General features: G+C 42.9%; 1 protein-coding gene across 2 annotated transcripts in view; it reads right to left on the bottom strand.

The window, feature by feature from the left end:
• Positions 1-21,009, bottom strand: part of GDA (guanine deaminase) — a 112,020-nt gene extending 91,011 nt beyond the window's left edge. For both annotated transcript variants that reach the window (XM_005581927.4, XM_005581925.5), the window contains exon 1: positions 20,767-21,009. In XM_005581927.4, coding sequence (XP_005581984.3) covers positions 20,767-20,889 — 123 coding nt within the window. In that variant the 5' untranslated portion in view covers positions 20,890-21,009. The remainder of the gene's footprint in view (positions 1-20,766) is intronic.
• Positions 21,010-24,043: the final 3,034 nt, after the last annotated feature.

The following is a 24,043-nucleotide window of genomic DNA, read 5'->3' as shown; positions in this document are numbered from 1 at the left end:
AGCATGTATCAGCTGTGTAACATTGGCAACCTGTTTCTTAATCGCATTGCACCTCAATTACTTCACCTGTGAAATGAGAATAAAAATGTTACTTTTCCTCATGAAGTTGTTGTGAGTGTTCAATGAGCTAACACAAGTAAAATGCTTAAAAGAATGCTTGGCACAGGGTAAGCATTCAATAACATCAGCAATTTCACTGTTAGAAATATGGTGGGCAAGATGCCCTACGGAGCCCTTTGAGTTGTAAAATAACATTATAATGTACAAGACCTTTTAGGTGGCACTTTGCAGGACCTAAGGAAGAATATGAAGGTTAAAGGGGAAAAAAGAGGAAGAAGAAAAGCGATTCTAAGCTTAAATGGGAGCAGTGAACAATAAACTCAAACAAAATGCATGGCGGCCCCAGTGGTCATTATCTCTGAACAGGGAAATATATACATATATATATATATATATATATGTTCTGGAGAATCACATCTTGAATTTCAGCCTCCGAATTTTCCCAGGTTAAGATTAACCAAAACTGAACCCATTAAAAAAAGGTCGCCACAATCATAAGGAACAAACCATCCCAGGTAAAGGCTAGCTGAAGCTACAAAGTCCAGATTCAGAATCTCACAAGTATACACACAAGTATACATGATATGCTTAAAGAAATAAATAATGGAATCATAAAATGGAATAAGCAACAAAAGACAATCAAAAATGATCAAGCAAATTTGAAAAAGAACTAAGTGGAACTTCAGGAATTAAAATTATACTTGTTGTTGTAACAAGGTCAACAGATGGATTATATAATAGATTAGACAAGATTAACAGATGGAATATACAATAGCTGGAGAAAGTATACATGAACTATAAGAGAGCTGAAAAAAATGACCCAGAGCACAGTGGACAGTGGCTCACGCCTGTAATCCCAGCACTTCGGGAGGCTGAAGCGGGAGGGGACTGCCAGAGCTCAGGTGCTTGAGACCAGCCTGGGCAATGTGGCAAAACCCAGTCACTAAAAAATATACAAAAATTAGCTGAGCATGGTGGTGCATGCCTGTAGTCCCAGGTGCTCAGGAGGCTGAGGTGGGAGAATCACTTGTGCCCCAGGGGATTGAGGCTGCAGTGAGCTATGATTGCGCCACTGCACTCCAGCCAAGGTGACAGAGCGAGAGCCTATCTCAACAACAACAATAATAATTGTAATTCACTGGCCTCACTAGATTTCATGGGTAGAGAGACAAGGCGACTTCATCTTTGCAGCCCCTATCACCTATCATGGCCTGGTACACAGCAAGCACTCCTTAAATGTTTGCTAACTTGTAGCTCTTGCTGATTTGCTCATGGGAAAACAAAAGAAGTACTCTAAAATGCAAAGGTATCAGGAGACAAATATTTGAAATGGCTGGAAAGGAAACAGTAAGCCTCCCCATATTCATTTTATTTTATTTATCTATCTATCTATCTATCTATTTATTTATTTATTTATTTATTTATTTATTTATTTATTTATTTGAGATGGAGTCTCGCTGTGTCGCCCAGGCTGGAGTGCAGTGGCCGGATCTCAGCTCACTGCAAGCTCCGCCTCCCGGGTTTACGCCATTCTCCTGCCTCAGCCTCCTGAGTAGCTGGGACTGCAGGCGCCCGCCACCTCGCCCTGCTAGTTTTTTGTATTTTTTAGTAGAGACGGGGTTTCACCGTGTTAGCCAGGATGGCCTCGATCTGCGGACCTCGTGATCCACCCGTCTCAGCCTCCCAAACTGCTGGGATTACAGGCTTGAGCCACCACGCCCGGCCTCCCCATATTCATTTTAAATGAGGGAGACAGGGCCACTGACAAAGGATACTGACTAGCCCATGACCACACAACTCTCTGAGTGATACAATCCCTTTTTTATAGCTCAGCTATCCCAGCTTGTGCCCAAATATATTTTTCACATTATTTAACTTGTAAAATCCACAAAAATCTAGTTATGTGCTAAGAAAGATCTATACTGGTATGAAGACAGCTATGAGCTTTATTTTTCTCTTTATCTATTTATACATTCGCTGCTTCTTGCTGTATCTTTTATATAGAACTAGGAGAGCCATTTTTGCCAAGCAGGCTTCTATCTTTAAAAGTAATATGCACAAGTGCCCCAGAAGCTACTGCACTTGGTTCATTCCAAGAGCTCAGGAATAATTATGTGCTTTTATAAGCACAGCATTCATTAATCAAATCTGTGGGTCTAATTCAACTTTACTCTTGTATTTTTATGGCAACCAGAAAACGATCTTCTTTGTCATATCCCCTAATATTAAAGGGGAAAAAATCTTTATGCCTCACCTGGTTTAATTTACAGATTGTCTCTCTTCATTGCATTCGGTCACTGGGACACAGATGTATGGAATACAGAGAACACCTCCTCCTGGACGCTTAGATACAGAGGACCATTATCTGTCCTCAGAGCTGAAGGATGCATTTTTTTAGTTACTTTTTTGGTCTATCATATACAGTGCAATTGAAAATATCTTTGCTTCAGTTCTTCTTCTGACACATTAATTATAAAACCATTCCCAGTTCCCCTGGAAAACCAAATGTTTTATAATTTCTAATTCTAGTGTGAGCTCATTAGCCTGTTTGTCATCAAATTGACTGCATATAGGAAGTTGGACGATAACAGAAAAGCAAAATGTTGGTCCAGTTTGTTTCTGCCAAACAGAACTTCCAACACTTTGTGCCTGCAATTTGAGAGAGCTCTTTATAGAAGTCGCATCAGGATATTTAGTCCACAGTTTGATTTACAAAGCCTATTTAGAAAATTTATATGAACCTGCAAAGAAATTATAGTGGCCATGGATAAAGCACGCATTCAGAGTAGCCACATTAAGTTAGATCATGGCTCTATTTCCAAAAGAATAGATTTAAAACATAAAATCCGAGTTCAGTAAGAAATATTTTATGTGACTTGACTCTCCCTCCCTCCTTGTTTATCTATGTCCTCTTCACGGTGGCTCAGAAATAGACTTGGCATTAGGTTTCACATGATCAGCATATTGTGAGCTTTATTTACTTAATTCAACAAGCCTAACTCCTGAAACTAATAAAAGAAACTCAGAACAAGCCCAGCTACTTGCCTTGCAAATTCCTCTCCTGTATAAAGATGCTAGCCATGCATCAATTACTAGTCAACTTTCCCCCACTCCCCAAAACCAGTATCTATTTCACCTGCTTCTAAAACCCTGACATGAAACAATGTGATAGTGTCAGTGAAAACTGCTTCAGAATTAGCAATATGGCAGTCTTAGAAGGGTTTAGAAAGTTTACTAACAAATTGCCAGAATCCCTTAGGAGTTTGCCTTGGCAAGACAAAAGACAAAAGCAAAAACAAACAACAAACTTGTAACAGGCTGGTGACTATATCTTGAGGCTTTCATGTCCTCCCACATATCTGAATAGCAGTATAGCATTGAATTTATTCCATATGAGAGCTGCTAAATGTAAAGCCAGACCATGTGGATTATAAATCGTAACTCTACTAGTAACCAGCTATGTGACCTTCAACAAGGCACACAAACTGTTGGTGACAGTTTCCTCATCTGAAAAACAGAGATAAATAATAGTTAATTTATAGGGTTGCTGCGATGATTAAATGGGTTAATATGTGTAAAAGATTTAGAGCAGTGCCTGGCACATAATAAGTGCTATACATTCTTCATTTGTTTGAAGACAGGGTCTCAGCACTTTGGGAGGCCAAGGTGGGCAGATCACTTAAAGCCAGGAGATTGAGACCAGCCTGGCCAACAGGGCAAAACCCTGACTCTACTAAAAATAACAAAAATTAGCTGGGTGTGGTGGCGCATGCCTGTAATCCCAGCTACTTGGGTGGTTGAGACACAAGAATCATTTGAACCTGAAAGGAAGAGCTTGCAGTAAGCTGAGATCACATCACTGCACACCAGCCTCAGTGATAGAGCGAGACTCTATCTCAAAAAAAAAAAAAAAAAAGACAAGGTCTCAGTGTGTTACCCAGGTTGGAGCGCAGTGGTGCAATCACAGTTCACTACAGCTTCCTGGGCTCAAGCCATACTCCACCTCAGCCTCTTGGGTAGCTGGAACCCACAGGCATGCACCACTATGCCCAGCTCCTGTTTTTTTGTTTGTTTTGTATAAAGGGATCTCACTATGTTGCCCAGGCTGGTCTCAAATTCCTGGGCTCAAGTGATCCTCCTGCCTTGGCCTCCCAATCTGCTGGGATTACAGACACAAGCTACCTCACCCTGCCCAATCTTTTCTTTTTATTAGAGAGAATCATTTCCTTATTTAGCCATTCCTCAGATATATGCTGAGCACATTCTCTCTCTCAGGTGACGTACCCCAGCACTAGGGAATGATGTGAGTAAGACCTAATCCCTGCCCTCAGGGAGCTTATAGCCTATAGCAGCAGCAACACTAGTAAAAATAAACTACTTTGATAGGTGCACATCTTCATTTGGTCAGCAGTTTTCTCAAAACCACTAACACTTTACTAAAATGCTAAGCTTTGATTGTTTTTCAACTACTTCTTGAGAGTTTCTGCATATATGACAAGGGCAAGAAATTACACTGAGGTATTGATGCTGATGAGCAGACAAGGCTCGCTGGCTGGTGAAGGGACACTGATCAGCACACCAATGTGCTGCTCTTGAATACACACCTCCACAAAATTACAAATTAATTTACATTTTACAAAATTACAAATTATTCCAGGTTCATTTGTGAAAGTTAGACCTGTGCATTCTGAGGGCCTGTGAGAGGGTGTATGCCAATCACACACTGCAGGCAGAGGCTGGGAGCAGAAACACTAGGATTGAACAGAAAGTTGCTTAAGCTGTGCTTCTTAGACCAGTTTTTGCCATGTTCAGAAATGCAGCATTTCAACTGATAACAATTCAAGGAATCCTGTATTTCTTAAATGTATGCCCATGAAACTGCTAAGGGTTCAGGTAAATATATAAGAAATTGTTACCAAAACATGGAGACAATGATTATTGCCAAGGAAGAAGGCTTTAATCGGGTGCTGCAGCTGAGAAGATGGGAGATCAGTCTCAAATCTATCTCCCTGATGGACTAAAATTAGGGGTTTATATAGCAGGGAAGAAAGATGGGAGAAAACAGGAACTCCAGAAGGGTAAGGAAGCAATCATGATGAATGAGAGGCCTGGCATTTCATTGTCTGGATGCAATATCTGGTCAGTTTCAGTTCTTTGATACTTTTGAGAGGCCTAGGGGTCATTTCCTGAACAAGGAACTCAAATAAAACAAATGTAAGTTTCAGGCTTTAAGACCAAAAGTGTCAATTTCTATGTTTATCAAAAAAAAAAAAGAAAACCCAACAACAACAACAAAACCTGTCTGTGGAACTATTGGGTCAGTTTCAAAATTATCTTTGCCTTTCAAGAATTTACTTTCTGGTAGAGAAAATTAAATTTACATGCCTATGAAAAATCGAGAACAATGCACAATGATATGTTTCTAAGCACCAAATTGGCATTATGGACTGATCTGTGAAAACTCTGAGAAAAATGAAATTGGTGAGTACAGAATAACCAAGGTGTTTCTGGAGGAAGCGATGAGTCTGGTATATATAGGCGAGAAAACAGAGTAAGGGGATTAAGAGTGTGAACAATAAGATGGAGAAGTCAAAATACATGAACAAATATAAATTGATACATAAGTTTATATTGGCACAATTACATTTTTAAGTTTTTTTAACCAATAAATAGTATTTTACATATTTATAGGGTACATGTGATATTTGTTACATGCATAGAATGTGTAATGATCAAGTCAGGGTATCTGATCCCTCATCTTGAGTATTTATTATTTCTGTGTCGGAACATTTCAAGTTCTCTCTTCTAGCTACTTTGAAATGTATAATACATTGTTGATAACTTCTATCTAGCTGTGCTTGTACCCATTGACTAACCTTTCTTCATTCCCCCACCCTCACCCACACATCCTTCCCAGTCTCTGGTATCTATCATTCTACTGTCTACCTCCATGAGGTCAACTTTTTCAACTCCTGCATACGAGTGAGGACACTGGCGTAATTGTTAAATCATTTCCTTTCCAAATCTTGTTCTCTTATTGTTTTCTCACTTACTCTACCTGCTCAGTGATTTGGCACTTTTGAAACATCCAATCCTGTCTAGATCACAGGGATAGTTTTCCTTCTAATCTCCACTGAAATAAATCTAGTATAAATCTTATTTTTCTCCTTCCCACTTGTCAGGACAGTGAAAAAAAAATGATTATACAAACCTCCATTCATACATACAAAGGTTGTATATGAGTCATCCATATATTGTTTTTCTCAACTAGATTAAATCTTCATTGTACAGTCATTCACCCGGAAGAGGGGAACAGAAGGAAGCGTAAGATTTTCTCTCTTCCCTTGGGGAAGGGGTAAATCTTAAAATGCTTCACTAGGAACAAGCTGCATTTTTTTTTCTTTTTTTTTTTTGAGACAGAGTCTCGCTTTGTCACCCAGGCTGGAGTGCAATGGCACGATCTCAGCTCACTGCAACCTCCACCTCCTGGGTTCAAGCAGTTCCTCCCACTCAGCCTCCCGAGTAGCTGGGATTACAGGCACCCGCCATCATGCCCGGCTAATTTTTGTATTTTTAGTAGAGATGGGGTTTCACCATGTTGGCCAGGCTGGTCTTAAACTCCTGACCTCAGATGATCTGCCCGCCTCGGCCTCCCAAAGTGCTGGGATTACAGACATGAGGCATCGCGCCCAACCCAAACTGCATTTTAAAATTTATTTTTATTTTCTTTTTAGCCATTCCCTACACATACCTCACATACCAATCACATTTTTACACACAGAAAACGTCTGCTTCTATTGTCTTATCTGGCTTTGCTTGTTTTCATTTCAAACCTCACATGTATAGGAAAATAATGCCTTACTTGCTTGATGCTAATAAAACGAAGTGTTTCACTACTGGTATCCTGTACTTCCAAACAAAAGTACTGACTACCTACCGAGATGTCCAGTGATGCTGAAATACTAGATTATATTTCTGAGATAAAATAGTAAAATGATTATTAAGAAGGCTGCAACTAACTCTAAGCTCTGACACTAATTAAGTATTTGTAAATGGACAACAGCAGCATGCTTTCTTAACTTTTGAAACATCCTTGGAAAGAAGTTATTCACCATACAATACAGGAAGGCTGGGAGAAATCATACAAATACAGGAATATGAGCACAAGTGAACTGTATTTTTAGTAGAGACGGGGTTTCACCATGTTGGCCAGGTTGGTCTTGAACTCCTGGCCTCAGATGATCCACCTGCCTCAGCCTCCCAAAGTGCTGGAATTACAGGCATGAGGCACCACCCAGTAGATTGAATGTGCACACTTAAGTCACCTGAAATTTAAAGATTCACAGAAACCTAAGCAAAGTATTTGAAGAACAGAGGACAGCCAGAGCATTTTTGTTTTGTTTTGTTTTGTTTTGAGACAGAGTCTCGCTCTATTGCCCTGGCTGGAGTGCAGTGGTGTGATCTCAGTTCATTGCGAGCTCCACCATCTGGGTTCATGCCATTCTCCTGCCTCAGCCTCCCAAGTAGCTGGGACTACAGGTGCCTGCCACCATGCCTGGTTAATTTTTTTTCTTTTTTGTATTTTTAGTAGAGACAATGTTTCACTGTGTTAAGCCAGGATGGTCTTGATCTCCTGACCTCGTGATCGGCCCGCCTCAGCCTCCCAAAGTGCTAGGATTACAGGCGAGAGCCACTGCGCCCGGCCCACCCAGAGCATTTTTTCTTCAGAATGCGACAAGTGCAAATGTTTGTATAAAAGTCCTCTGATAACTTAAGCAGTGGGGGGAATAAAATGTATGTAACTTATTTGTATTTTATTACTGTTGGAAGCAATTTATTATTTTTCTCATATGATAAAACATTACACATTTAATCTCAAAAGAGTTGTGATTACTTGTCCTTGTCTTCCACTCTGCATGTGTTTGTCTTCCACTCATTCCAAAACCCAATCCGAGCTGATTGCCACCCTCTGTCTGTGCTAAAATAAGCTTCCTAGGGTCAACAGTTACCTCAGGTTTCTAAATCCATTGGATAAGTTTCCACTGTTGTTCTTATGTCTCAGTAACATGACAGCTGCCCTACTTCCTCCATTCTGAAATGTTCCCCTCTCTTGCAAGCTTCTAAGACAATACCCTCCTGTGTCTTCCTCTGACATTTGGGTTGTCCTCATCCTACTCATTCTCTTTTACTCTAAACTCAACAACAGGAATTAGTCTAGTTCCTGTTGTCTTCTCAACCTTTACTCCATATTTTCTATCACCCATTCAGATATCTCCTCTGAGCTCCAAACAAGCAAGTCAACGTCTGCTTCAAATCTCCATGTAGATGTCACAAAAGCATCTCAACTCACCATGGCCAAAGCAGACCTCTGGATCCACCCTCCCTGGCTGGACCTCTTCTTCTCTTCCCTATGTGAAAGTTAATCAACAAATGTGTCATTCTTGTCATACCCAACTAAAACAGAGAGGTCAGGGGTAAAAGCACTCAGGGAACAAAACATTGCTCCAAGAATGTAATTCTGTGCAAGCCTGGCTGCTGAAATTGCCTCCTGCACCTGAAACTGCCTCCTGCACCTGACACAGTTTTATCTAACAGCTGCTGAAACAATCTCCTGTGACTTTAAGATAGTTGGCTAGGGGTGGTGGCTCACACCTGTAATCCCAGCACTTCCGGAGGCCCAGGTGGGCGGATCACAAGGTTAGGAGATTGAGACCATCCTGGCTAACACAGTGAAACCCCATCTCTACTAAAAATACAAAAACTTAGCCAGGTGTGGTGGCGGGCACCTGTACTCCCAGCTACTGGGGAGGCTGAGGAGGAGAATGGCATGAACCCGGGAGGTGGAGCTTGCAGTGAGCCGAGATTGAGCCACTGTACTCCAGCCTGGGCAACAGAGTGAGACTCTGTCTCAAAAAAAAAAAAAAAAAAAAAGAATTGTACCTGTTACTGTCACTTACCAATCAAAACTTGTCAGCTCCCTCAAACCTTATTAGTGCCAATGAACTTTCTCAAAGAGCAATATGCAATGTTTCTTTTTATAAAACTTCTAACTTTCTCTTTGTTCATGGAACATACTGAAGGCCAGTCGGTCTGTGTGCATGCCCCCCAAATTGCAATTCTTTCTTCCCAAATGAAATGTTTTCATGTCAGAGATTTGTCTCTGTATTTTATTTGACTTCAATAACTCAGTGACAGCCACATCCATCCAGTTGTATAAGCCTAAAACCCAGGAAAGCTCTTCCCTCTCCCTCCCTGCCCATTCGTCATCAAATCCCATTGATTTGCCCCCTTCTCCTCTCACAGGTCTCCCTGTTTCTCTCCATCCCTAGCACCATCTTTTGGTGGTCCACTGCAGTCATTTTCTAACTCATCTCTTCCAGCAGCTAGTCTTGCTCTGCTCCATTCTGCTCCTTACTCTGAAATTATTTTTAACATATTTTTTAAATGTAAATCTGACCCATCTTCCTCTAACACCCTTCATAGGCTTTCCATTGCTCTTGGGCTAATGGGAATGACTATTATTTCTCTCTGCCCTCATCTAGTTCCACCACCTCCTCTTCCTCCATTCTTTGCCACATGGTTCCTGGTTCCTCCTCCCCTCTGGGTCCTCCCTCTCTGTGCCTAGTTAATTCCCATTTAACCTACAGACTCAGCTCCAACATGACTTCTTTGGGGTTACGTTCTTGAAGCATCTCCTCAAAATAAGCCAAGTCCTTTGATTTACATCTCCAGAGCACTCTGCATGTTTTCCTTTTAGAAATTGTATACTGATCCATACTAATTCGATTATTGACTCCGAGTGCAAATAAGGCAGGAGCCGCATCTCTTTTGCTTACCATTTTATGCCTAAGACCTTGAGATCCTTGCTCTCCCTCAGCTATTGTCAGCTCTCATGAGCTCCAAGCATAGGAGTGTCACAGACCATTGAGTCCGCGCTCTGCAGGAAGGTGAGGAAGCACAAGTGTCCCCACTCATCTAGGAACCCAGAATGGCTTCTGTGTTTTGCATTTCCCAAAAGGGTTAAAGGGTACATGAGACTACTCTACACAGGCTGAAAGGAAACAATTTATCAGTTAAATAGCTCAGGAGAAAAACTCTACAGGAGAAAAACTCTGCCTCAGTGTGTGGAAGTCACCAACGATGTTACTTCTTGTGTTGCACCTTCAAGCACACTGGCTACAACCATCTGAGAATGTTGATTAACTATTTCTTGCCTACTCTGTGCAGAGCATATACCCATTCTATTCATTGTTTCATTTAAAAGCATGTATTGAATGTTGATTTTGCACAAAAGCACTGTGTCAAGTACTATGATGGGCAGGCGATGGATAATAAGAGCTATTGCTTATGGAGGGTCTACCATCTTCCAGGACTATAAATTTTAAGTGGCACTTACAGGCAACATTTCAAGTAAATTACCATCTTATGAAAAAGCAGATAATTAATAAACCATAATAAAACCATAATACAAAACCAAAAGAAGCAAGCAGGCCTTTGTAATCTACATTATTGCAGGTCCTTAACATAGTCAGAGTTAAAGGCCTTTGACAACTTTATGAGGTCTCAGAGTTCTAATTAAAATGTACTCTTCTAGGGTTCTTAATTACTCACCAGGACATAAAACTAATTACAGCTCCCAGTAGCCAAATACATTGGCATTAGATTAGCAAAAAACAGAGTTCTTATTCAAACAACTGGTTATTTGGATGATAACCTGGTTATCCTGTGGTGAAAAAAATCCAAGCACCGGTTATTGAAGAAATATTCATCAGAGTGCCTACCATGTGTTAAGGGCTGTAAACACAAAGGTGATACAGTCGTGAACCTGCCTTCAAGGTCAGGTTTGGGGAGACTCATGAGCTCAAGTAAGAGGTGCAAAAAGACACTGAGTAGAAAGTGGGACACAGGCCAGGGGCAGTGACTCACACCTATAATCCCAGTACTTTGGGAGGCTGAGGCGGGCAGATCACCTGAGGTCAGGAGTTTGAGACCGGCCTGGCCAACATGGTGAAATCCTATCTCTACTTAAAACACAAACAAAAAAGAAAGAAAGAAATTAGTTTGGTGTGGTGGCACACACCTGTAGTCCCAGTTACTTGAGAGGCAGAGGGTGGAGAATTGCTTGAACTCAGGAAGCGGAGATTGCAGTGAGCCAAGATCGCACCACTGTACTCTGCCTGTGGAAGGAAGGCAGGAAGCTATGTCAGCAATGATCTCATTGAGGAGGTAACACCTAAATTGAGTCTTGAAAGGTGTATCCATCCAGCAGATGGAAGGTGCAAAAGGAGCATGGACAAAGACACAAAGGAATGTAACAACATGGAAGGTTGGGCAAACAGTCAGCAAAGCCAAGCCTGGGTTTATCACAGGGTTAGGCAATGGGAAGCCATACAAAGATTTTTTTTAACCAGCTGGTTTTTTAAACATGTGCATGAAATATTTATAGCAGCACTGCTGACAAATAGCTAAAGGGCAGAAACAACTCAAATGTCCATAAATTGATGAAAGGATAAACAAAATGTGGTATATCTACACAATGGAATACTACTCAGCCATAAAAAGGAATGAATTGTGACACATGCCACAACATGGATGAGCTTTGAAAACATTATGCTAAGTCTAAAAAGTCAGACACAAAAGGTCATGTATTATATGTGTCCATCTATCTGAAACATCCAGAACAGGCAAGTGGATAGAGAAAGCAGATTAGTGATTGTTGCAGAGGAGAAGAGAGGAAATAAGGAGTAACTGCTTAATGGGCCACGAGTTTCCCTTTGGGGTGATGAATATATTCTTTTTTTTTTTTTTTTTTTTTTTTGAGACAGAGTCTCACTGTGTCGCCCAGGCTGGAGTGCAGTGGCACAATCTCTGCTCACTGCAAGCTCCGCCTCCTGGGTTCACACCATTCTCCTGCCTCAGCCTCCTGAGTAGCTGGGACTACAGGCACCCACCACCACATCCGGCTAATTTTTTGTATTTTTAGTAGAGACGGGGCTTCACCGTGTTGGCCAGGACGGTCTCCATCTCCTGACCTCATGATCTGCCCACCTTGGCCTCCCAAAGTGCTGGGATTACAGGCATGAGCTACTGCGCCCGGCCCAATTTTTCTTTAAATTCATGAATCAATGGGCTACAAATAAACATATTGACACAGTTGGGTTTTAAGGTGGGGTTTGCTGAGAAAGGTTTGTTCTCAGACTAATTTTTTTTTTCTTGTTTTCTTTTTTGGAGACGGAGTCTCGTTCCGTCACCCAGGCTGGAGTGCAGTGGCACAATCTCGGCTCACTGCAACCTCCACCTTCTGGGTTCAAGCAGTTCTCCCCTGTCAGCCTCCCAAGCAGCTGGGATTACAGGCACCCGCCATCATGCCAGGCTAATTTTTGTATTTTTAGTAGAGAAAGGGTTTCACCATGTTGGCCAGGCTGGTCTTGAACTCCTGAGCTCGTGATCTGCCTGCCTCGTTTTTGTATTACACATCACATTCAGCACACTTTACTGACTACCTACTATGTGCTAAAACAACATGACAATGTTGAAGGGGCCTTAAGGACAATAGAGTTTTGGCCTTCTCCATGACAGAAGACAGCAGGGACTCCTGGAGAGCACAGACCTTGGACATCACACAGGCATGGCTCTGAGTCTTGCCTTTGCCACTTATTTGCTGTGACTGCAGCCAAATAACTCTCTGAGCCTCCATTTCCTCATTTGTAAGTAGAGATGATGATGATGATGATGATGATGGTGATGGTGTCCTTACCTTGTCTCAAGGTTGTTGATTTGTAAGGGATTTGGCAGAGTGTCTGAAATACAGTATGACTTAGTGTTACCTTTTCTCCAGTTCACCTCTCTTTTTCCAAAAATTTTAAATCATTTCAGTGAGTGAGAACATTCTGTAAAACTAAGTTTAATCCAAGGCAAATTGGAATAATTACTTCAGAAAAAGAAAAATAATAACATACTATCTCACTTGCCTCACAACTCTATCAAGGTGCTATTAATCCACATTTTCTTTTTTGAGACAAGAGTTTCGCTCTTGTTGCCCAGGCTGGAGTGCAGTGGCACGATGTTGGCTTACTGCAAGCTCCGCCTCCCGGGTTCACGCCTTACTCCTGCCTCAGCCTCCCGAGTAGCTGGGACTACAGGTGCCTGCCACCACACTCAGCTAATTTTTTGTATTTTTAGTAGAGATGGGGTTTCACTGTGTTAGCCAGGATGGTCTTGATCTCCTGACCTCATGATGCGCTCACCTCGGCCTCCCAAAGTGCTGGGATTACAGGCTTGAGCCACTGCGCCCAGCCTTAATCCACATTTTTAAATGAGGATGTTGAGGCTCAGCTATGTCAGAAAATTTGTCCAAGTAAGTAGCAGAGTTTTGATTTGAGTTCACATAATCGGACTCTAGAAATCATGTTCTTAACTACCTGTAAAATACTGATTCGAAATTTATGAAAAATTTTATGGAAGAACAGAGGAAGGGGCAATTTATTTCAACTTGGGAATGGTGGTCAAAAAACCTTTGTGAAAAAGAGAAGATCAGAGCTGGGCCTTAAAGGGAGAGCAAGATTTCATTTTGAGAGAAGTAAAATGGAAATAGGGATATAAAAAGGAGGACTGTTCCAGGCAGAGAAATTGGTGCCAACAATGTGGAGGCATAAAAAAGGACATGATGTGCTGGAAAACAGGGAGAAATTTGCATGGATAGACATCCCTTGGCTCATGGATACAGCATGGTGTAAACCAGTCTCGGTAATCCTATTCCCACTTGCCAGACAGAGAAATGACGTAACAGAAAGAATTAGAGAACAGGCTGGGACCAAATAATGTAATGTCTAGAACATCTTCCAGGACATTTGAACCTTAGAGGCAATAGATGGCTACAGAAGAGGGAGATACATGATACTACCCATGGTCCAAGAAAACAATTGTCAGTAATGTGGGGGAAATATTAGAATGAGAGAAAACAGTTAAGTGTCTCCTGTCATATTTTAGCTCAGAGACAGTAAAGGGCTAGATGGGGGCAATGGAAGTGAATATGCACACAGATATCCCAGAGGAAAATTGGCTGGGCTTGACTATTGATATGGGTGCCCGGAAAGGCCAATAAGGAGAAGAAGGAGAAGGTAGCTATTACTGTAAAGTGTAAAATATTGTTCATTGAAAAGCAGTGTAGTAATGAAGGTGCATTGGGCTGCAATGAACAGTAACCAACTAACAGAGATTTGGACAATAAAGACATTTCACATCTCACAAAAGAAGTCTGGGCTGGGTACGGTGGCTCACGCCTGTAATCCCTACACTTTGGGAGGCCAAGGCAGGTGGATCTCCTGAGGTCAGGAGTTCAAGACCAGCCTGCCCAACATGGTGAAACCCCATCTCTACTAAAAATACAAAAAATTAGCCGGGCATGGTGGTGGGTGCCTGTAATCCCAGCTACTCAGGAGGCTGAGGCAGGAGACTCGCTTGAACCCAGGAGGCGGATGTTGCAGTGAGCTAAGATCACGCCACTGCACTCCCCAGCCGAGGCAACAAGAGCGAAAGTCTATCTAAAAAAAAAAAAAAAAAAAAAAAGTCTGCTGGTAGACAGTTCCAGGGGTAGTTCAACCGCTCAGTGATGTTAGAGAATGGGCTGCTGTCTGTAAAATCCCCTTAACCTTTTCTTCACAGTCTCACATGGTGGCAGCAGCAGTTCCAAGTATCTTCTCTTCATATGAGAGTATCCAAAAAAGGCAGGGCTTCTCTTCCCTCACATCCTAGAAGCTTCTGAGCAAACTTCCTGTATGTCAGAATGTTACCATTAGCCACCCTCAGCTACTAGGAAGCTGGAAGAATAAGTATCTGGTAAATGGAGATAGGATTACCATGACTGGCTTACACCATGATGGATCCACAGGCTGAGTCTATTATGGGCTGATCAAATTCAGGTGTTAATAACGAAAAAGAGGTCATGACTGCTGAGTGGGTAGCTCTAACAGTGTTTGCCATGAGCATTTTGAACAAACAATCAGCCTTCTAGAAAATGGGAATTTGCAAGATGATCTTGTGATAATTGGGAGTGAAAGCACCTTTCTGATGAAAGCCAAGCTCCTATTCAGCAGCCTCAGAAGGGAGGGCTTAGCCCAATTTCCTTTCTCAGGACCAACAGCATATTTTGAGTTGCTGAGCTTGGCAGGAAGGTGGAGGAAAGGATGATACACAATAACTAGGATTTGTGATTCAGCCTGAGAGAACTTCTGTAAAGTAGTCTCAGGTGAGAAAGAACTCTTTCTCCTCCCAGCAGTCTTCAGAACTGAAGATCATTGGCTCACTCTTTTCACTAGGGCTATATAATCCTCTTTTGCATGTTCCAATCCTAACAGGTCCAATTCAACTACCACTTCCTTCAGGAAGCTTTTCCTATCACTGGTCAACCTGTGCCCCACTGTACTATTTACACATTTACAGACATTTTGCAACCACTCTTGATGCACTTGCCTTCCAACCTTACATATGGAAGCTATCATCAAATCCAGTCAACTTGATCTAAATAGCTACTGATTCTGTCCACCTCTCTCCATCTTCATTGCTGACAATAACTGCTGAAGTCTAATGGACATGTACTACATGCCAGGCATTATTCTATGTATTTTACACTTATTAATCCATTTTATCTTTTCAACAACCCTATCAGGTAGACCATAATAATTACTTTATGCATAAAGAAATGTGGAGATACAAATGATAAGGAACTTGATCAAATTCACATAGGTAGTAAGTGATAGTGGTACTGTTAGGAGTTCATATCTCAATTGATAACTACACCACCTCTCTCATCTAAACCACATTCCATTTTACCTAAATACTGCAACAGGCTCCTATCTGACCTCTTTGTCTGCACTCAACTTCTTTTCAACGCATTTATCCTGAAGTTAGAATGACCTTTATAAACCACAAAATATAATCATGACACAATTCCACCATCCCCGATGCCCTCCACAACGTAGCCCTGCCTACCTGTCCTGCCTTACCCTGTGTTAGCCTTCTCCCTCAACCTTTGGACTCTAACTACCTTGACTGTTTCATTCCTTCTTACTCCAGGGCCTTTGCACAGGCAGTTCTCCCAACCTAGAAGGCTCTTCTTTACTTCAAATCCTGTCCACCTTACCTACTGATATGGTTTGGATGTGCCTCCATCCAAATCTCATCTTGAATTATAATTCCCACGTGTTGTGGGATGAACCCAGTGGGAGATAACTTGAATCATGGCGCAGTTTCCCCCATACTGTTCTCGTGGTAGTGAGTAAGTCTCACAAAATCTGATGGGTTTATCAGGAGTTTCCGCTTTTTCATCTTGCTCAGTTTCTCTTGCCACCATGTAAGAAGTGCCTTTCACCTCCCACCATGATTCTGAGGCTCCCCAGTCATGTGGAACTGTAAGTCCAATTAAACCTCTTTTTCTTCCCAGTCTCGAGTATGTTTTTGTCAGCAGTATGAAAATTGACTAATATACCTACTTAACTTCTCATTGTTCACATCACAATTTCAATGTCACTTCTCACTAGGGAAAGCTTCCCTAACAAGTTCAAGTTCTGATAGGTCGTGGAAGATTCTGTTAATTTATTACTAGATCATCAACCTCAAGAGGGCAGGGCAGTATTTGCATACTTTGCTCATTAATTTATCTCCAGCAATAAGCCCAGTGTTTGGCTCAGGAATGAGTCCACTTTTATTACAGCTACAAGTCTTAGCTCCCTTGCCAAAGTGCAGATTTATTGAGGTCTGGGACTGTGCCCTAGAGAAGCAAGCAGCTATAATAAAGAGAACATGGCCTTTGGCCCATACTAATTCAAAATCCAGCTACACCCCCACCATATCTGAATGCATGACCTCAAGTCTCAACTTCCTCATCTGTTAGTGGGAATAATGGCATTGTCAAGTCTAACAGAGATACTAAAGATAGCATGCTAGTGAATCTAGCACTAAACGCTTCTTGATCTTTCTTCCCGGGTGCATCTTTGGGTCCCAGAGGGTCAATGACACAAGCAGTGAGAAGAAAAAGCTAAGGTTCTGCGACTACCCCATACAGTTCATCACAAGCCAGGGCTTCCTTCTCTACCACTTAGCATGTCAACCTGTGAAAACATGCAAAAATGTCACAGTGAGCAAGTGGTTAAGGATTTGCTAGGAGGCAAAGGGAATAGAATGAACATGGTACATGTTAAGTATCCACTAAGTGCCAGGCATTTTCATACGTTATCTCATGTAATACATAGCAAAAGGAAATCTGACCCTACAAATGAGGAGATGGAGGCTCAGTCAGGTTAGGTCTCACCTATGGTCTCAGCACAGGTAAGTGGTAGAGACTCTGACCTGAACCCAAGTCTCTATTTCTCCACTGGACTTGCTCCTGCCACCCCAGGGCACAACCCCAAAATTAATCTCTTCCTCACTTGTTTCTGGGTAAGTGTGCATTAAAAGGCCCGAGGCATCTTTATGCATCTTTACTGTCAACCCGACCCTGATGTGTGTGGGAAGAATCAGGCAACTTAGTAATATGTGAGCATGCAATATCTCAAGATTAAATATTTGCAAATGAATTAAACATGTTAGAGTCTATATTCTTAAAAGCTACATGCTACTTGAGCAGAAAGTCTAACTCTGTATTTTGCTTTATATCAAAAAGTTGGCTAGATAATTTCTTTTAATTAACCTGCTTTCGAATGAGCTTTAATTTAATGTATTAAGAGCAGTCAGTCATTAGCATTCTCTGGGCCTAAATGAAGTTATACAAAATAAGGAATGAAGTCTAAAAGGGAGACCAGAAGGACAGAGTAAGCTGTGTGCCCTCTTGCTGAGATGCTACCCCAGATCTGAGCTTGCAATGGAGAAATAAGCTCCTGATACTTCACACAACTTGTTCCATCACAGGAACTATGTGCTACAGTTATTCAAAATGTAATCCACCCGCTACCTGCATCTGAATCTCCGGGGATGCTTGTTGGAATGCCACTTTCTGGGGCTTACTCCAGGTCTATAGATTCAGAGTCTCTGAGGATGATGCCCAGAAATCAGCATATTATCAAGCACCCCTAGATATTTCTGATTCATTGCAAGGTTTGAGCTCCTAAAAATTTAGCAGTAAAAACTTACAGATCATTGGCCGGTGCAGTGGCTCACGCCTGCAATCCCAGCACTTTGGGAGGCTGAGGTGGGTGGATCACGAGGTCAGGAGATCAAGACCATCCTAATACGGTGAAACCCTGTCTCTAATAAAAATACAAAAAATTAGCCGGGCGTGGTGGCAGGCTCCTGTAGCCTCAGCTACTCGGGAGGCTGAGGCAGGATAATGGCATGAACCCAGGAGATGGAGCTTGCAGTGAGCCCAGATCACGCCACTGCACTCCAGCCTGGGCAACAGAGTGAGACTTCGTCTCAAAAAAAAAAAAAAATTACAGATCATAATAATTCAACATATTTCTTTATTCCAAAGGGATATTTTCTTTTTTGAACCTTGAAATGTTTAAATAAATAACATATTTATCCCAGCAACTCTAAAAACAAGACATTCTCCATTTCGAAATGGGGGATGTCAAGTTTTGAAACATGTATGGCATGCCCTCTCTAAACTCTAAAAACAAGACATTCTCCATTTCGAAATGGGGGATGTCAAGTTTTGAAACATGTATGGCATGCCTCTCTTTCAACACAGCCAGGCGTCAACTGCCTTGCACTTAGAAGGAGAGGAGAGCAACAGTTAGCAATCCACTGGTTCAGGAGCTCTATATCATACATTCCAGCCAGTGACTAACTCACCTTTGTATTCAATTCCTAAGTAACTTTGTCTCGTGGCGGAAGGGCATGTTTTCTAAATTTATAGCTTCAGTATGATATTTAGTTAGGAATAGACTCCCTGACTCAACTACTAATTGCATGTTCAGGAAACTCTTTTTTTTTTTTTTTTTTTTTGAGACGGAGTCTTGCTCTGTCACCCAGGCTGGAGGGCAGTGGCACCATCTCGGCTCACTGCAAGCTCCACCTCCCGGGTTCACACCATTCTCCTGCCTCAGCCTCCCAAGTAGCTGGGACTACAGGCACCCGCCACTACGCCCGGCTAATTTTTTACATTTTTTCATAGAGACGGGGTTTCACTGTGTTAGCCAGGATGGTCTCCATCTCCTGACCTCGTGATCCACCCTCCTCGGCCTCCCAAAGTGCTGGGATTACAGGCATGAGCCACCGCGCCCGGCCAGGAAACTCTTTTATTCTTCTTCTGTACAAGCAACACAAAAGGTATTTTTTAAATAAATTACTTCTTTTTCTTATTCCTCTCCATTGGTAAAGCCAGTCGCCTGCTACCCTATCAATTAAAATTCTGGATGTGGGAAATTAACTTTTAAAAAAGAAACCTAAGAGTTGAACAGCTTCTTGTGATTAAACTAACACCTCTAATCTTACACCAGTTTAGCAATATCGTTCTTTTGCTTCCTGGGACTTGCCCCAAACCTGAGTTCCCTGAAACTTGAGGACCAAGTCCCCAAGCATGGGTTCATCAGTCTCAGGGTTTACCAGAATCTCCCCATTTGGGAGAGCTCTGAGTTTTATCACCTTGGAAACACAACACCAGGCTCCCTGAACAGGCATAAAAAGAGTATTTTTTAAAGCATCACGAGAAAACAGTGTTTAGTTACCCCCAAATGTAAGAGTCACGATTCAAAACTGTCACCGACTCAGTGGCATCTTAGTCAAGAATAGTATCTTCAACTTAACAAATCACAAGTATGTGTACTTTTGCTAACCAAACTGGTAGTTGGAAAACAGCTCAAAAAAATCCCATCTCCATATTTATTTTATCATTTTTTCTTCTAAAAATGGAATGGCTTCACTTATCAAACTTGCCAGGCCATGGCTGATATAGTCACTATATGTGTGTATGGAACAGTAAATATTAGACATCAAGTTACCTGTGTCCTTTGTAGAAATCCTGATTTTGGAAAAGGAAGTGTAAAAGATACATTCAAAGAAGACATTTTGAACGTTAAAATGGAACTGCTTGCTTTGATGCAAATGGCTATAGAGTGTGTGTGTGTGTGTACGCGTGTGTGTATAAGAGAGAGAAAGACAGAAAGGAAAAGAGATGGATGAATTATTTATTTCGGACTATCCCGTCTAGTATTACAAGTTGTGGAGCCTGCATCGTTAGTATATTATCTCTGTTGAATGATAGGGTGAATGAAATCAGTTCTATTTGTTCTATGTTCTGGACACGCTAAACAACATCGATCAAATGACCCCTCCTCTTATTTCTTTCACAATAAATTCAACCACATTTATGGAGAGCCTCCTGTGCCAGGCACAGTGCTAGGTGTTGAAAACAAATATGATTGAAGCAAGATTGAAGATTATTGTCGGTATTTTAGGATTGGAACGGGGGGCGGGGGGGCGGGGTGTGACATCCTTGCTCCCGGCTCTCCCGCAGCCCGGACTGCTGTCGAGCCAGTTGTGGCGTTAGCACGCCACTGCTCCCGGCTTCTGGGAACTCCCCAGCCAGCCCACGAGCCTAGCGCCAGGGTTCTGTCTGCGTGGCCCAAGAGCCAAAGACTCAAGTTAAACTCCGGAGCCGCGGCGCTCCCTGCGCACCGAGCGAACCCCGGGCTACGCGGAGCACCGCGCCGGGTTCCTTGCACCTGTCCTCCCGCCCGTCGGAGTGCACTCGAACCCGCGCCTGCTTACTTTGCCGCTGTCGCTCACGCCGAGGAGGTGATCCCGCAGCACCTCCATGGGGCAGGTCCAGGTGGAGTGGACGAACGTCCCTCGGAAGATGTGAGCCAGGGGCGGCATCTGGGCGGCACACATGTCAGCGGCGGAGCGCAGCGCGGGTCTGCGGAGCGAGGAGGGCGCACGCGAAGGAGACGCAGCGGGGCTCTCTGCAGCTGCGGGCGGCTGCCTGGCGGACACCGGCTGCGGCCTTGTCCTGCCCCCGCTTCCCCGGGCGGTTGCCGGTACCCTGCAGGCCGCGCCCAGGGGCTGGCTCCCTACCTCCTCAATGCCAATAGGATTTTTCTCCCGCGAGTTGGCTCCGCGCTCCCGTGGGGTGTGGTCTTTCTCCCCACCCTTGCGTTAGTTTTGGATGTGTTAACTCTTTGAGTTATCAAGATCAACCACAGCTGAGGCTCACAAGATCAGCTTCCTCCACCTTTTATGAGTTGTGTCAGCCTGGCTTCTCTGACCCTTCAACTCTTAGGATCACTTACTTCTTCAACCTGTAGCACTCAGCTCCTGAACTTGCATTAGTTCAGGGACAGGTGAAAGGTCAGCTGGGGCTGTCTACCTTATGACCAGTTTCATTTTCAGTTTCTGTGGACTGCAGAATTCGTATTGGTCCTCACCTGGAAGGTTCTGGAAGCATGTCTTACAAAACGTCTCTGGTGAACTGGGTGTCATTGTGGACCCCAAGGTTCCTCTCTTCACCTTGAGGCTAATGTTTTTGGTTCTTGTATTTGTCCGCAAACAATTCCAATACCAATTTTCTCGTGTAAAATGAATCTCTTTTATTTACTTCCAGTTGCACCAGGGGAGAAAATTAAGTTCTTAAGTCAAATAGGCAGCAATTGTAGCGTGGGCTCGGGTGCTGAATTGGGAATCAAGAGACTGTGGACAAGACACGTGGGACTCAGTGTCCTTATCATCCCCTCTTGTGAAAATGGAAAATGGTCATAACTAGGGTCAGCGTTCCCACCCTAAACAATGACCACTGGGTCCTTCACTAAGTTCTCCATGAAGCCCAGCTGGCTTCCATTCAGGGCCCTCTAACGTGCTCTTCCTTCTGCCCGTAATGCCTCTTGTGGCTCTTAACTTGGCGGCTCTTCTCACCACTGATTTGTCTCGAATGTCAGGCTCTTTGGAGTCACCTTTCCTGACCACCAAGCTAGTGGCATCGGACTCCCGAGCAGTTTCTACTCCACTAATCCATCTTGTTTCTGCCATTGCATTTATTGTATCCATCCTTATTTATTTCGTGTTTTTTAGTTTACTCCTGTTTCCCTCTCCCCAGTGTACACACACACACACACACTCTCTCACACACACACACAACAGTAACAGAAGCACCACAGGAGCAGGGGACGTGTGTTATGCCTAGAACAATGCCAGTGTTCCATACATGTTTATTGAATAATGGATGGTTTTTCTGTGAGCAGAGCCATAGCCTGAGACAAATAACTATTTCGACACCTACATAAAGGGTGAGGATTTCATTGTTGTGTGTGAGCAGTTTTTCTCTGAATTGCTGCTTTTATGACACAGAACCGGCTTACAAAAATGATTCATTCCCTTCTCAGTTCTTTCAGCTTCCCCATAACCAATGTCTAGGGTGACCAACTCATCTGGGTTTACCAGGTACTTTCCTGGTTTTAGCACTGAAAGTCAGGTCATTCAGGAAGACCCTCAGAACCATGCACACAGATGGTTGGTCACCCTACCAGGGACTCAGAATTAGGAATCTCTGCAGCTGAGGTCATTACACTTGTCCCTGCTCCTTGTCACTTTCTCCTGATTCTGCCGACCACACTCCCTCCCGGCAGTAGAAACAGCCAGCACACTGAAAACATTCCCTTGACCTCGTATACACAAAAACCTCAGATAGAAAGGTGAAGAAAATGGCTTTTGAGACAGGATTCAATTAGATGTTTCCAACAGATGTATTACTTTCCTAAAACAGATACGGTTAATAATTTTTTTAATGAAAACCTAAATGTCAAAAAAAGAGACTAGTTTTATGAACTAGAATATATCTACTTGATATTTTACAGTTATTAAAAACAATAGGGGAGTATAGAGCCACAATGTTAAGCTTTCAGAAATGGCTTCTCGCCCAGCGCGGTGGCTGACGCCTGTAATCCCAACACTTTGGGAGGCCGAGGTGGGCAGATCACGAGGTCGAGATTGAGACTATCCTGGCCAACATGGTGAAATCCCATCTCTACTAAAAATACAAAAATTGGCTGGGTGTGGTGGTATGTGCCTGTGGTCCCATCTTCTCAGGAGGCTGAGGCAGGATAATTGCTTGAACCCCGGACACAGATGTTGCAGTGAGCCGGGATTGCGCCACTGCATTCCAGCCTGGTGACAGAGCGAGACTCCGTCTCAAAAAAAAAAAAAAAAAAGCTTCTATGCTATGATTAAAATCATGAAAAGCTATAAGCATATTGGCCAGAATTGAAAAGGTACATCAAACAATGCATGTTATTCTGTTGAGATAATGGAATTACTAAGTAGAGAATTTTATTTTGATGTTTTTTAATATGGTTACTATGTGGTTTATAGGATGAGTAATCATTATGATGCTTTTAAAAAATTAATCGTCTTAAATAGAAGGATTAGCCATGAACCTCCAGGTGACATGGCATTAGTGCTCCTCAGGTAAATTTTAGCTCTTTTGAGCTTCCATTCCCAGTCGAGTTGTCAGTACCCAGGATCCAGAAGCCCTGGGTGCTATACTGCCAGGCAGCATGGCTCAACCACACGTCAGAAGTCTTGGCTCCCCAGCAAGGCACAGTGGCTCATGCCTGTAATCCCAGCACTTTGGGAGGCCGAAGCGGGTGGATCACTTGAAGTCAGGAGTTCGAGACCAGCCTAGCCAACATGGTGAAACCCCGTCTCTACCAAAAATATAAAACATTTAGCCAGGTGTGGTGGCACACCCCTGTAGTTCCAGCTACTAGGGAGACTGAAGCAGGAGAATCGCTTGAACCCGGGAGGCAGAGGTTGCAGTGAGCCAAGATTGCACCACTGTACTCCAGCCTGGGCAACAGGGTGAGACTCCACTCTCGGACTTGTCAACTCCTTTAAATTGCTGGTCCTCCTGCAATTTTGACTCCCATTCTGGTATCCCCAGGGGAATATTATCCTGGCTACAGAGGTTTGGAGGAAAAAGGGAATACAGAGCTTTCATATTCACCTTCAGAACACAGCCCAAGAACCATTAGTGCTCCACCCCCACATATCACTT

The sequence above is a fragment of the Macaca fascicularis genome, chromosome 15 (genome assembly GCF_037993035.2).
Source record: "Macaca fascicularis isolate 582-1 chromosome 15, T2T-MFA8v1.1".
Classification (NCBI taxonomy): Eukaryota; Metazoa; Chordata; class Mammalia; order Primates; family Cercopithecidae; genus Macaca; species Macaca fascicularis.
This window is presented reverse-complemented; position numbering and strand designations above follow the sequence as displayed.